The following is a 12,991-nucleotide window of genomic DNA, read 5'->3' on the forward strand; positions in this document are numbered from 1 at the left end:
CAGTCAACTTGGCAAACCCAGACAAATTGGCTTCAACAAACAGACTTGGCACAGGGTTACAATGATGGCACCAGGAGAAACGGCCACAGTGGCTTCACTCAGCTTAGCGGGCACACAAAGGTGAGCCTCATTTCTTCATCAAGCTCTATTACATTCCCTGCTAAAACTTTGCAGCTCGGATCAGGAACTTATGTAAATTCACATGATTATGCATATTTCGGGATTCATCGAGCTTCCTCAGCAAATAAGCCAAAGAGATAATTCAATTGTGAAACCCCATCTGCTCTCGGAGCCTTTTTTTGTCTCAGTATATGCGCCAGCCATTCAAATGGCTTCCTAACTCCATGCAAAATTCATATAGGCTAATGAGCAGAGGTTATAGAAGAGATGTGGACATGCAAAGGAATGAGACACCCTCAGTCCATTCATACTGAACTGAGACATGGGATAACTTTTCCCTTTTAAACTTGCCCCTCAAATTCATGTGACTCCCAAAGCCTGACCGTTTAAATAATTCAGATCCTGACAAATAATTGATACCGTGATCTTTCAATCTAGAGGAATTCATGAGGCACAGTCATTAGGCAAGAGGAAAAAAATTGGGAGGAAGAATACAAATCTGCATGAAGAAAGCTAACTAGCAACCTTAGGGTAAACATATCAATCAAGCCTGCTCGTTGTAGGCATAAACTTGTTTGTTTGCTTCAGTGGAAGTCACAATTGGGCCAGTAAATTATAACATAGACGTGACATTTCCATGCATTCGTAATGTGCTGCATGTGAAATAGCAACAGTGGCAGGGGACAGTGACAGCTGTACTGGGCTTTCATTCAAGAGTTCAAATCCCACAAGTCTCTCCACAGCAGCACCCAGAGGAGCAGCACTTAACCTGAATTATCTCACTTTAAACATGCAGCTGTGTGAGTGGGCATGGGTTCAACAACACAAGGTCCACTGCACATGACTACGCACTTAAGACTTTATTTCAGTTAACGATAATTTATCGGCTGTGCCAGCACTGCAATTCATTCAGAAATCAAACTGATTATAGTATATTATAACTCAAAGTTGGCTAAATTATATATATATATATATCCATCCAGTTAGGCACATCAACCATAACTCCTTCAAAAACAGACAGAAACCTTGGAGTTATGATTGATGATCATCAGCTGACTTTCTCAGACCACACTGCTAAAACTGCCCGGTCCTGCAGATTTGCTTTATTCAACATCAAGAAGATCAGGCCCTCTTTCGGAACATGCTTCCCAACTCCTTGTTCAAGCTCTTGTTCTGTCCAGGCTGGACTATTGCAATGCTCTCTTAGCAGGTCTTCCGCTTGTAGAGTGGCTTATTGCTTTTAAAAAACTGTTACTATAGCAACATGATAAAAGACATTGTATATATATATATATATATATATATAAAATTACATATTATATTATTATTTTATATATTATTATTATTATGCAGTACCTATATACACCACTATTCAACAAACACAGTTTGGGGTCGGTAAGAATTTTTGTAGGTTTTTTAAAAGTAATATCTAATACTCAACAAAGCTGCATTTATTCGATTAATAATACAGTAAAAACAGTAATATTGTGCAATATTATTACAATTTAAAATAATTGTAGTCTATTTTAATATATTTTAAGAAGAAATTTATTCCTATGATGAAAAGCTGGATTTTCAGAGGTATTAATCCAGTCTTCAGTGTCACATGATCCTTCTGAAATCATTGTAATATGCTTATCTGCTGCAAACTCAATTTCATTAATATACACACACACACACACTAATTATTTCTAAGTAAATGTGCTGAAATATGTGCATTTGCATTTATTTAAAATAATTGTAAAATAGAATTTTTTAACTGTGTGTGTATAGGAGTAATACAATAACGTGATGTTACTTTTTTTTTTTTTTTTTATAGAAACGACTGTTTGTCATATAAACTATAGATAAATAAGAAATAATTCCAGACTCTAACACCCAAAAGCTGATATTCCTCACCTCATCAGTAAAGTCAACCCATAATCAAATCCGTCACTTGAGTGAGTGTTTGCACAGTGTTTGGGAAGTCGCCTGTCTCTCTCAGTTAAACCCAGCATGTCAACCTTAACTTTAGACCTCTAGATAACCTTCTGACACACTTATTCTGACACCACACATTTCGATCATCCTGCTTCCTGTCAGGTGAGTACAGCAGATGAGTGGACAGGACATGTCAGCAATGCCCTCCTACTGTGGCACGACAGTTTTCTTAAAACTTAACAAACCATGTTGTAATTGACTATAGAGAAGGAAAGAAATTGCCAAGAATGAACTATAGATGAAGGAAAAGGTTGGCTGGTCTTTACTGATGCACGTCTAAGTGAACTCCCACCCACTTTCCTGTAGTGTGAAAATGAACAGAGAGGAGGAAACACATTATTCTCGCACATAAAATCCACTGCACAGCCTCACAAACACATTACCTTTAAAAGGACATCCACATAGACGTTGTGCTGTGACATTATCTCTTTAATGTCCCATTTCACTCCCGCCATCAGTAACAGCATCTGTTCGTAATCTATGGCTTTGGCCGCCACAATCCAGTAAATGGGTTTGCGGAGCTCGCTTGCTGTAGATACAGTCTATAGAAAAAAACAGCATAGAAAAGGTCACAATTAAGAGTACCTACACATAACCCCCGGCCAAACAGTGAAAAACAAAGTTTAGTATCTCTTGAATATCCAAGATGCAAAGACAAACATTTTAAGTAGTTGAAACAGTCATACATATAGTGCCTACATATTAGAGAATAAAACTATTTATTGCAAAATAAATCCCTGAAATCCCCAAATCCTGGAAGTCCTACTGTACAACTGTACTTCTTAATGATACTTTTAGTTCTAAAGACTGAAGACAGCCATAAGGACATAAAATTGCCTTATAATTGTTAAAAAACACAGAATGAGTGTACATGTTTTAGTTGTTTTGAAGGTTAACATCTCACAGAGCACAAATTAAATAAACTTCTTCAAGGCACTGCAGTATATTACACCTCATATCACCTAATATTGTTATAGTCCATTATTAGGTGATCTATGTCATAAAAATCTCCACATCAATCATACAAACAGCAGAGCTCATCAATAGTTACACATTTCAAAGACACTAGACTGTGAAGCTGTGAAAACTGTGAAGGTCAGGGCCATAAATATTGGGATGAAACTGACCTGTGAGTAGAACTGCTGAAGAAAGGGCTTCTTGGCTGAAGGCATCATGGTGTCGAGATGAGGCTGAAGGAACTCAAACTGCTCTGCCAGAAAAACTCTGCAGGGGAAAAAAAGGCACAAATAAGAGAGCGTTTTCTGCATGTTTGCAGCGGTACACAATCGCTACATATCGGTTACCCACAGGGAACTGACTGTGCTGAAAACTAGTTCTGTCATGACAACTCTCGGAGGGATTGGCATAGTAATGTACATAACAATGTTAATGTATTGGTCTTGGCGGAATAGATCTGCTACGCTGCTGCGGCAGAGCAAGTACCGAGACTTGCTACTGCCAATATATCCACAACTCGGACTGCGCCATCTAGAGTTTCATGCCAGAACTCTGTATTTACGTTGGTGAAAAAAGGTATGATCTGACTAGGAAGTTTTAGAGGCTTACATTTGTCAGCTTTACATTTGTCTGGTTTCATTTTATTTTCAGACACGAGCTACAGACAGAGACTGAGAGCTGGATATAAGAGCTTCTATATTAAGAGCTGCAGTAACTATAAAAAGTATTCACCCTCTTTTTTTCTGATTTGTTCTGACTGATATACAGAAACATACTTTTTCATGTCAAAATGAAAAGTGTCTTCAAATTGGTCAAAATGTACTACAGTTATTAAACACAAAGTAATTGTTTTCCCCCCTTCAAGTTTATTTTTACACTCAATTTAAACTCTTTTGCAATGTATCTTTGACCACATCTGCAACATTAAACAAAGATGCGTAATAATATTGCAAAAAATATTTAAACAGCAAAACAACAGAACTATTAGTAAAAAAAGAGTTATTTTATATGTATGATTGTCAACATCTGTTCACTGGTGCCAAAGTCAAATTAAGTTCACTGTGATTCAGTGCTTTAAAACAACAAAACATGAAAAAGTCGATGGGGTGAATACTTTTTATAGGCCATGCAATAATGAGATGGGAAATTACCATTCATTAGCATAATTTTCTAACTGCTGAATTGATTTTTCCCCCTCCTGTTTTGTCTTACAACCCAAAGTTCTACAATTTCTACAAAAACAAAGTTAGCTCACAGTCATAAAATTAATTTATATTGTCTAAGCAAATCAACTGCATCCAGAAAATGAAACAAAATTCTGCATGCAAGAAAAAACAGCCTCTTTAACTGAGGGAAGAGGTAATTACAAATCATTGATTCCTTCTGCCGCCAATGGCTGCGCACAACCGGAAACTTCATAAAGTCAGTACCCACCCACTAACACAATGCATAAGGCACCAGATAATTTATGCTAATGACAGCCCACACACAGAGATAAGTGTTCATTGAGCAATAAGAGCCCAAATATTTGCATATAACACCTAATGAACATGAGTTGATTTAAAAGCAGAATACGTAAAGCTATATTGCATGTTGAAGACTGCTGAGACATGCATGAAACAAGCAGCACTAAACAACAATTACTCAGTAGCTGGGTTTCCATCCAAAGCTGCGAATTTAACTTCATAGAATTTGAAATGTCGCATAAAACATTTGCGAATAAGCACTGTTTCCATCCGACGAGTCAAAGAGAACAAAATCGTCACTTCCTGATATACTGGCACTAAATATATCACAAAGAAAAGTAGGAAAAGCCACTGAATATAATAATTTTCATCTATAATAAATAACTTGTGCCTCAGAGCGAGCAGACGAAACACAATGAATGCGGTCATTGCGGAATGCAGTTTTCGTGGATGCCTGCTGTTTGGGACCATAGTCGTATAACAGATCTGGGAGGCAATAATGCAGAAATACTTTGATGACAGACTTTGCTCGGGCATTTCAGAATGACCATAACAAAATTTCAGATGCTGTGCAACGAGATTGGTCCACTGGTTTGTCAGGTTATGCCATCCCATCGCACAAAGTCACGTGAGTTTTTTGATGCGCATGGAGGAATTTATTTGGCAAATGTGTTTCCATCTCCTATTATTCAAGACAAAAACCACCTCAAATGAGTATAAAAACTTTTTTGCGAATTAAGGGATTTTTTTTCTTCTTCGAAATTTGACATTTCCATCACTCGTTTCTGATGCGATACTTCAAAATGCGCATTAAAACAGGGCGATGGAAACATAGCTAATGTGTTTAACTTTCAAAATTAAAACAATTAATTAAAAAAAAAACAAAACAAAAAAAAAGTGTAGTGCATGCTCCACAAGGAGAGCAGAGACCTTCACAGCTTTGATGACTCAATATGGTGGCGTTTCTGTGCTTCACGTTAAAGCAGAGAGTCATTCTTTCCTGAGAAGAACCTTTTCCAGGCTTAAACTCTGGATCTCCTGATCCGTCTTCAATCTAAGACTTTGAAAACGGTCTCCAGCACAAAGCTTGGCACGAATCGAACGCCATCTGGATGCATCCAAAGCAACTATAGGGAGGATCAAACTCTCTCTGCGAATTTGCAAGGGAGGATTCCCTGCTGTTGCACAAAGGCTTAACGTCATGCTGAAAAATCAGTCGAACGGGATAAAGGTCAGAATAGGAGGACTGGAAGTTAAGACATGGTTTGGAGGCCTGACAACTTCCTCTTCAGGATTACGGTGGAAATTCAGGTAGCTTGCATCAGCCCCTGCGGAATCACATCACTTAATGAAATGAACTCCCATGGCTGTTGCCGAAGCCGGTTCAGCCCACCTCTGTAGACTCATCAGGAGAAAAGCAAGGCTTAATGGGGTTCGCTGATTAGATAACAACCACAGTGATATGACTGATTGGGTTAGACAGGCTTGGTTGAAAGGGGCTGCTGGGGTTAGACGTTCATCACCTAGCAACAGTAAGCTTGATCACAAGACAAGAGTCAACCAGCTTTTTAATGTAAATATGTTCATTTGCAAGTCTCATTCCGCTTCTGCTACAAAGACGTCACAGCTGGATATATGATGCAGATGCCATCTGGCTGCCTTTTCTTTTTAAGTTCAGAAATTTCTTGAAACACTGATATCTTGATGGCACTTAGCTCATCCAAAAGGGAAATTCTATTTATCCATTATGTATATGTACACTACTATTCAAAGTTGGTAAGATTAAAAAAAAAAATTGTTTTTTACTTTGATTTAGCAAGCATGAATTAAATGACATTTAATGATCAAAAATGATCATTTATATTAAACAAGATTTCAATTTCACATAAATGCTCTTCTTTTGAGCTTTCTATTCATCAAACAACCCTGAAAAAAAAAATCAAAGTTTCCACAAAAATATTAAGCAGCACAACTGTTTACAAAATTAATAATAATAATAAATGTTTTCTTGAGCACCAGATTAGCATATTAGAATGATTTCTGAAGCATCATGTGACAGTGAAGACTAGAGTAATGACTGCTGAAAATGTAGCTTTCCCATTACAGAAATAAATGACTGTACATTTTAAAGGGGTCATATGATGCGATTTCAATTTTTCCTTTCTCTTTGGAGTGTTACAAGCTCTTGGTGCATAAAGAATGTATGTTAAAATAGAAAACAAAATAAAATTGACTTTATATTTCACAATATTGCTGTTTTTACTGTATTCTTGAGCAAATACAGCACAGCCTTGGTTAACATAAGAGGCTTCTTAATGAATAAAATAACATTTAGTTTATTTATTAAAATAAATGTTGTGTGCATGTGTTATATACATGTTTGTGACAAAAACAAGGGTAGGTAAATAAAACAATCAAAATAATTTTCATTTTTGGTTGAATTTTTTCTTTAAGTAAGGCGGTTTAAAGTAGCTTACAGTGATTCAGTGGCGACGACTCGCTCAGCCAAGCCATAAAGCGTATCACTAGCCGTCAGGACCACCAGCTGACTGAGATGAGGACTGGGGACCTTCTCCTTCCTTTCCTCAGGAGATGCGTGAGGACCTGCGTTCTCCCCTCCAGCCTCCTGCAGAAACAACAACAACAAACATTTAGATCCTGATCCTGTCCAATTTAAAGTAATAGAACTGAAAATTTTCGGCAAATTAATACGATGTCCAGTAAAACACTGTCAGTATTCCAGGAATCAGTCAAACAATTTAACAAACAAAATGAACAGAGGTTTAAAAATATGCTCAACTTTGGTTTTATATTCAAAAACTGTTCACTTGCAAATGTAGTGTTGGAACCTACTTGCTACTTTTTTGAACCAATAATCTCAAAAATCCTCAATGTAATTATTCTGAAAAATTTAAAGGAGTTTAAAGGAAAAGGTTTTGCTTTTAACAAAATGTTTTGCCAACACTAAAGTAAGCCAAAGCCGCTTTTTGTAAGTAGAAAGGGGATAACTACCTCAGAGGTTTAGAGTTACAATAAAAGTTATGAGTAAATGAGCTGTAAAATGAGAACAAATACAGCATAAAACAACAAATTGAATTTAATGAGGAACTGTGAGTTCTGCCACCAAATGGTAATGCTTTGTCCATATGTAAATGAGGATTGCACACGCTTCTGCTTTACTATCATCCTGTGCCGGGAAAATGTGGTGGTAAGGTGAAACGTCCTTGCTGTCCACAATAACCAAATTTAAGAGTCCAAAATACCAAAGAAAACCAATGACGGAACAGAATGACTCACATTATGAACAAATCATGCTGTGCATTTATTCACATTTACAGATGTCACATTAACAACACAAACACTATAATTAACCCAAACACTATATACACTTTAATTATAATTCAATTGTGAGTAGAGGCTCAAGGAAGAATTCACTCAAAAATGACAATTCAATCATCATTTACATTTGCAAACCTGTATTCTTTACGTTCTCTATTGAAAAGACCAGCAACAACATCCTGACTTTTTTGTGAATGATGGAAGGATGAAAATAAAATGCATTTGGAACAACAAGAGGGTCAGTAAATGATGACAGGATTTTCATTTTCATCTCTTTTCAATTTAGAGGCGGCCAAAAAACAAAAACAAAAAAAACAATCAGTACTAAAATTTGGGTGTTGTTAATCAGCTCACATGACCATAAGGAATCATCTCACAAAACATGAAAATTGGTTTGGGATATCACAACATTGCAATGCAATTTGAACTTTGCCACTCTTATCATTAATATTCAAAGCCTTATTTCCCAATATCCTTACACAAACCTATTAAGGTCATATGTGATTACAGCTGAAGTGCTGCCTTTGCGGATACGTGTATTACATTCTACATGAATTAATAATACAACTTGATTTGGTACATGTGTAGACATCTCCCTGTAGAATTAAACCGAGATCCAATCCAGTCAGCATGCATTGTTTGCAGACTTACAAGAGTATTTAACGTTAATTAATATATGAGTGGGTGGAAAAAACAACAACAACAATGTTATCATAGACACATTCTGGCCTATTAGTAACACTAATTTAGCACTGTCAGTTGAGTGGTGGAAGATCTTAGGAAGGCAACTGTGTAGTCAGTAAGATAATTTTTTATTCAATAAGGTTGCATTAAATTGATTAAATGTGAGTTATATTGCTACAAAAATATTTTAATTAAATGCTGTTCTTTTAAAGTTTCTATTCAAAGAATCCTGAAAAAATATCACGAAAATATCACTTTGCCATCACAGGAATAAATTCCATTTTAAAATATATTAAAATAGAAAATAGTTATTGTGACTATCGGATCGGAAAGCCGGATTGGCTTTCACCGTGGACGAAGCGGAGGCCAGCCCGGGGGCGTCATATGTGGTTGCCGCAAGCCCACCGGCCGCTGCTCACTCTAGGCTGCCGTGAGTGACGCTGTGTTTCGTTGTGAAAGCGAAACTACTTTGTTTGGCCTTCCAAAAGAGGACACGCAGCCTTGGTGAGCATAATAGACTTATTTCAAAAGCATTAATAAAATCTTAAGCACTACATTGTCCACTTTTCACCTTTCTTTCTAGATAACAATACAAATACTTGGAGACCAAATAACAAGCAATTCAGCATCAGTGAATTCTGAATAGGGGGTCTATTTACTGTCTCTACACTTAAGTCTAAATATGAAAGATCTGGTGAGACACAGTATAGTGGCAAAACATGCATTTTGAGGTCATTTCCCCATCAGTTTCACCATGTGCAATGCACAAAGCAATATTGATCTTTTCTCCAGAGTAATGTATTCAGAACAACATAATTATATTGCCACTATAAGACCTTCATCCTTACAATGAGTTCAGAACAAAGATCTTCCAAAAGCATATTTATTTTGAAGGATGCAAGACAAATCGGTCATCTGATTGTACTAGGTATAAAAACACTGTCCATAGTAATCAATCTGTCCATGAAATGACCTTTAAAAGACCATAACCTAAAGGCATGTGGAGTACACGATGTTTGATGAAATGTAAAGCGAAATGCCAATGATAGAAACCTCTTAAAAAGTATACACATAAAACTTACAAATGCCTAGAATAGAAAAAGGATTCAACCCTTTCACTATACCATTTTTTCGTTTACACCATTTAACCACAGTGGACTTAATTTGGCTTTTTTTCCTTCTTCAACAGTATAAACTTATGAAAAGTCTAAATAGATGCTGCAAACTGCAGGGAAATCCTGAAGGAAAACCTGATAGAGACTCCAAGACACCTGTGACTTGGGATATAATTTGTCTTCAAGTGAGCCAAAGCGTAAAAGCCAAAGCTACTTAAAAACAACAATGTTAATGTCCTGGAGTGGCCAAGTCATAATCCAGGTCTCAATCCAGTTGAGAATTTATAGGTGGACTCTGGATCTCCATGAAACCTGCTGATCATGAGTAGTTCTGCACAAAAGAATGAGAAACTGCAGTGTCCAGATGTGGCTGACAGAGACCTACAGCATCCACACAGACTAAATTCTGCATCTGCTAAGTACTGACTAGAAATTGTTCTCTTTGACCTGAAAGAATATTTTCTATTGATCAGGTGCCACAAAAGCCAAAATACATCATGTGTGATTAAATGAAACAAAAACTGTCACTTTTTATAGTCACTGTATATTCTTAAAATAGAAGCCCTTATATCCGGCACTCAGTCTCTGTCTGATGTCCGTGTCTGAAAATAATATTAAAGCAGACAAATTAAACCTTCCTAGCCACATCACACCTTTTTTTCCATAAACATAACTAGTTTTCAGCAAAGCCAGTTCCCTGCGGGTAACAAAAATGTAGCAATCGTGAACAAGTGTGACACTGCAAACCTGTAGAAAATGCTCTCTGATTTGGGTCTTTTTTCTCCCAGAGCAGTTTGAGTTCCTTCATCTTCATCTCGACAGCATGATGCCTTCAGCCAAGAAGCCCTTCCTTCAGGATTTCTACTCACCGGTCAGTTTCATCCCACTATTTATGGCCCTGACCTTTACAGTTTCTCTATTAAAGAGCCTTTTCAATCTCCCGTCTGTCTGCTACAGGGTGTCTAGTGTCTTTGAAATGTGGGACTTCTGTTATACTGTAGGACTGAAAATGATTACTGATGAGCTCTGCTGTGTGTATGATAGATGTGGAGTGTTTTATGACATAGATCACCTAATAAAGGACTACAACAATATTAGGTGATACAAGGTGTAATATACTACAGTGCCTTGTAGAAGTTTATTTAATTTGAGCTCTATGAACCGCTATGAACTGAAATAATCCTAGTTCACTCTTTCGCTGCATGTGTTTTTCTTTTCCTAAAGGCACGCGGGAGACTCTGAAGCCAGCTTGAAGATCAAAGATTCAGCTTTTTGGCAATCAGACTAAATGATGTTTAGTGTAAGCCAAACACATCAGAAACATGCCATCCTACTGTGATGGCAGCATCACGCTGTGAGGATATTTCTCTGCGGCAGGACCTGGAAGACTTGTGGAGGTTGAGAGTGGTTGAGGACAGTTGAGCAATTTAGTTTTCACTGGAAACTCAACAAAGAAATTGTTCTCTTATTAAATAGCCATGTAGTAATTTGTATTTTTTTAATAATATACTGAATTACATACTTTATAAATGAAAGGTCTAACTTAATTATTTTCTTTTATGATTTGAAACCTGATGGACGCAGATCAAAAGATACGATTATTCATAACAAATGTTAAGTCTGGCATCTGTGCAAAAACAGCTGTTTCACATTGAACAGCCTAGAATAAAAACAAGAAACGTAAGAAAAGAAGCAGTGAAAAAACCCAAAACATTATAAAAGGATTTCAGATTTATTCAAACTGCCTACTTGGAAATGCTCAAACCTTTTAATAACAATCACATCCTGCTCTTCATATTGACATTCCTCCATGCTATTTTTAAAATACGTGCACGTGATTGCAATAATGCTGTCCTGCTGGCTGAAAGTGGGTATATTTACATACTGAGGTATAAAAGATACTGGCTGACACATTATACTGTTGCAACGGTATATACCTTCATGCAACCCAGCCCTAGTAGAAGACAAAATTAATGCAAAACCCTGGGAAGACCTGAAGAAATCCCAGAGGAAAACCTGATAGAGTCTGAAAGGCACCTGCGACTTGGAAAGAGATTTATCAATAAGACAATGACCCCAAGCATCCAGCCAAAGCTACACAGCCAATGGCATAAAACAATATTAATATTCTAGAGCATCCAAGTCAGTGTCTGGATCTCAATCTCAATCCAAATGAAAATGTATAGGTGGTCCCGAAATAAAAGGCTTGTCAATCTCAATGCAACTGGACTGAGCACTGAGATAAAAAGAAAATAAAACAAAACAATGTATATACAGTTGTTGTACAACTCCTCCCTTGTAAGTTGCATTGGATAAATTAATAAATATAAATGCAGGCATATTATTATGCAAGCTTTTAGGGTGTTCTGAATATGTATTAAGTAAACAGTATGCATCAAACAATTGCTGAATGGTATCTGAGGTTAACGCTATCCATTGAGATCAACTGTAATGAGGTTATTCTGTTCCTGTTAGAATAAACATGAAAGAGGATAATGGGATTACTAGGCTTAATACCAGGCATAAATCAGAGATTAAAGATTAATAAATTCCCTTTGAATTCTACTGCAAAACTTCTCTGATGATACAGCCTGAAATTACAAATGTGCTTAAAACACCATCAGCTGTAAAATTCACTGAACATCAGAGGTGTTGTGCTGATAATGACCCATAGGATAATCAGTTATGTGAGAAAGCTAATAGAAAAAAGTCTCCCTAAATGACTGCGTGCAAATGAACAGTTACTTTACTATGACTGCATGCCAAGGCACAAACTCAGAACAATCATTGTTGAGGTTAAATTAGGATTTTGCAGGTGCAAGACCCTAAAATCTGATGGTAATGCTGCTTTGCCTTAGAAAGAAAGAAGTCTCTTATAATCAACAAGGCTGCATTGATTGGTTCACAAATATAGTAATATTATAAAATAATATTACCATTTAAAAGAACGGTCTTCCATTTTGTAATGTCATTTATTAATGCGATATATACTGTATATAAACTTACTGATCCCAAAACTTTAGAATTATTGTGTACATAGCACATTAAGCTTTTTTTATCAAGAAATTATTTAAATCACACCTTTAAATTATGTATATTAATAACTATACACAGGAAGTATATTTAATTTGGACACCAACTGTAATATAGAAGCTTGTGGAAATAAATGTACACAGACAACAGTAATTTTGTGAAAGTTTAGGACAAATTAAACTGTCACAAGTTTTGGTAATGTGCACATCCTTGCAAACGCAAGGTTAGAACAAATGAATAAGGTGCAATCATTTACACTTCACGATCATCCTATTAAAATAAGGCTGATATGAAATT

The 12,991-nt window shown here is 36.5% G+C and overlaps 1 protein-coding gene across 2 annotated transcripts in view; it reads right to left on the bottom strand.

Annotated features, from left to right (window-relative positions):
• vps50 (VPS50 subunit of EARP/GARPII complex) overlaps positions 1–12,991 on the bottom strand; it is a 146,447-nt gene that overhangs the window by 9,472 nt on the left and 123,984 nt on the right. For both annotated transcript variants that reach the window (XM_016462284.1, XM_016462277.1), the window contains 3 exons: positions 7,001–7,149; positions 3,228–3,324; positions 2,484–2,642 (listed from right to left, as the gene is read on the bottom strand). In XM_016462284.1, the coding sequence (XP_016317770.1) occupies positions 2,484–2,642; positions 3,228–3,324; positions 7,001–7,149 (405 nt within the window). The remainder of the gene's footprint in view (positions 1–2,483; positions 2,643–3,227; positions 3,325–7,000; positions 7,150–12,991) is intronic.

The sequence above is a fragment of the Sinocyclocheilus anshuiensis genome, unplaced genomic scaffold, assembly GCF_001515605.1.
Source record: "Sinocyclocheilus anshuiensis isolate Anshui unplaced genomic scaffold, SAMN03320099.WGS_v1.1 scaffold253, whole genome shotgun sequence".
Lineage (NCBI taxonomy): Eukaryota > Metazoa > Chordata > Actinopteri > Cypriniformes > Cyprinidae > Sinocyclocheilus > Sinocyclocheilus anshuiensis.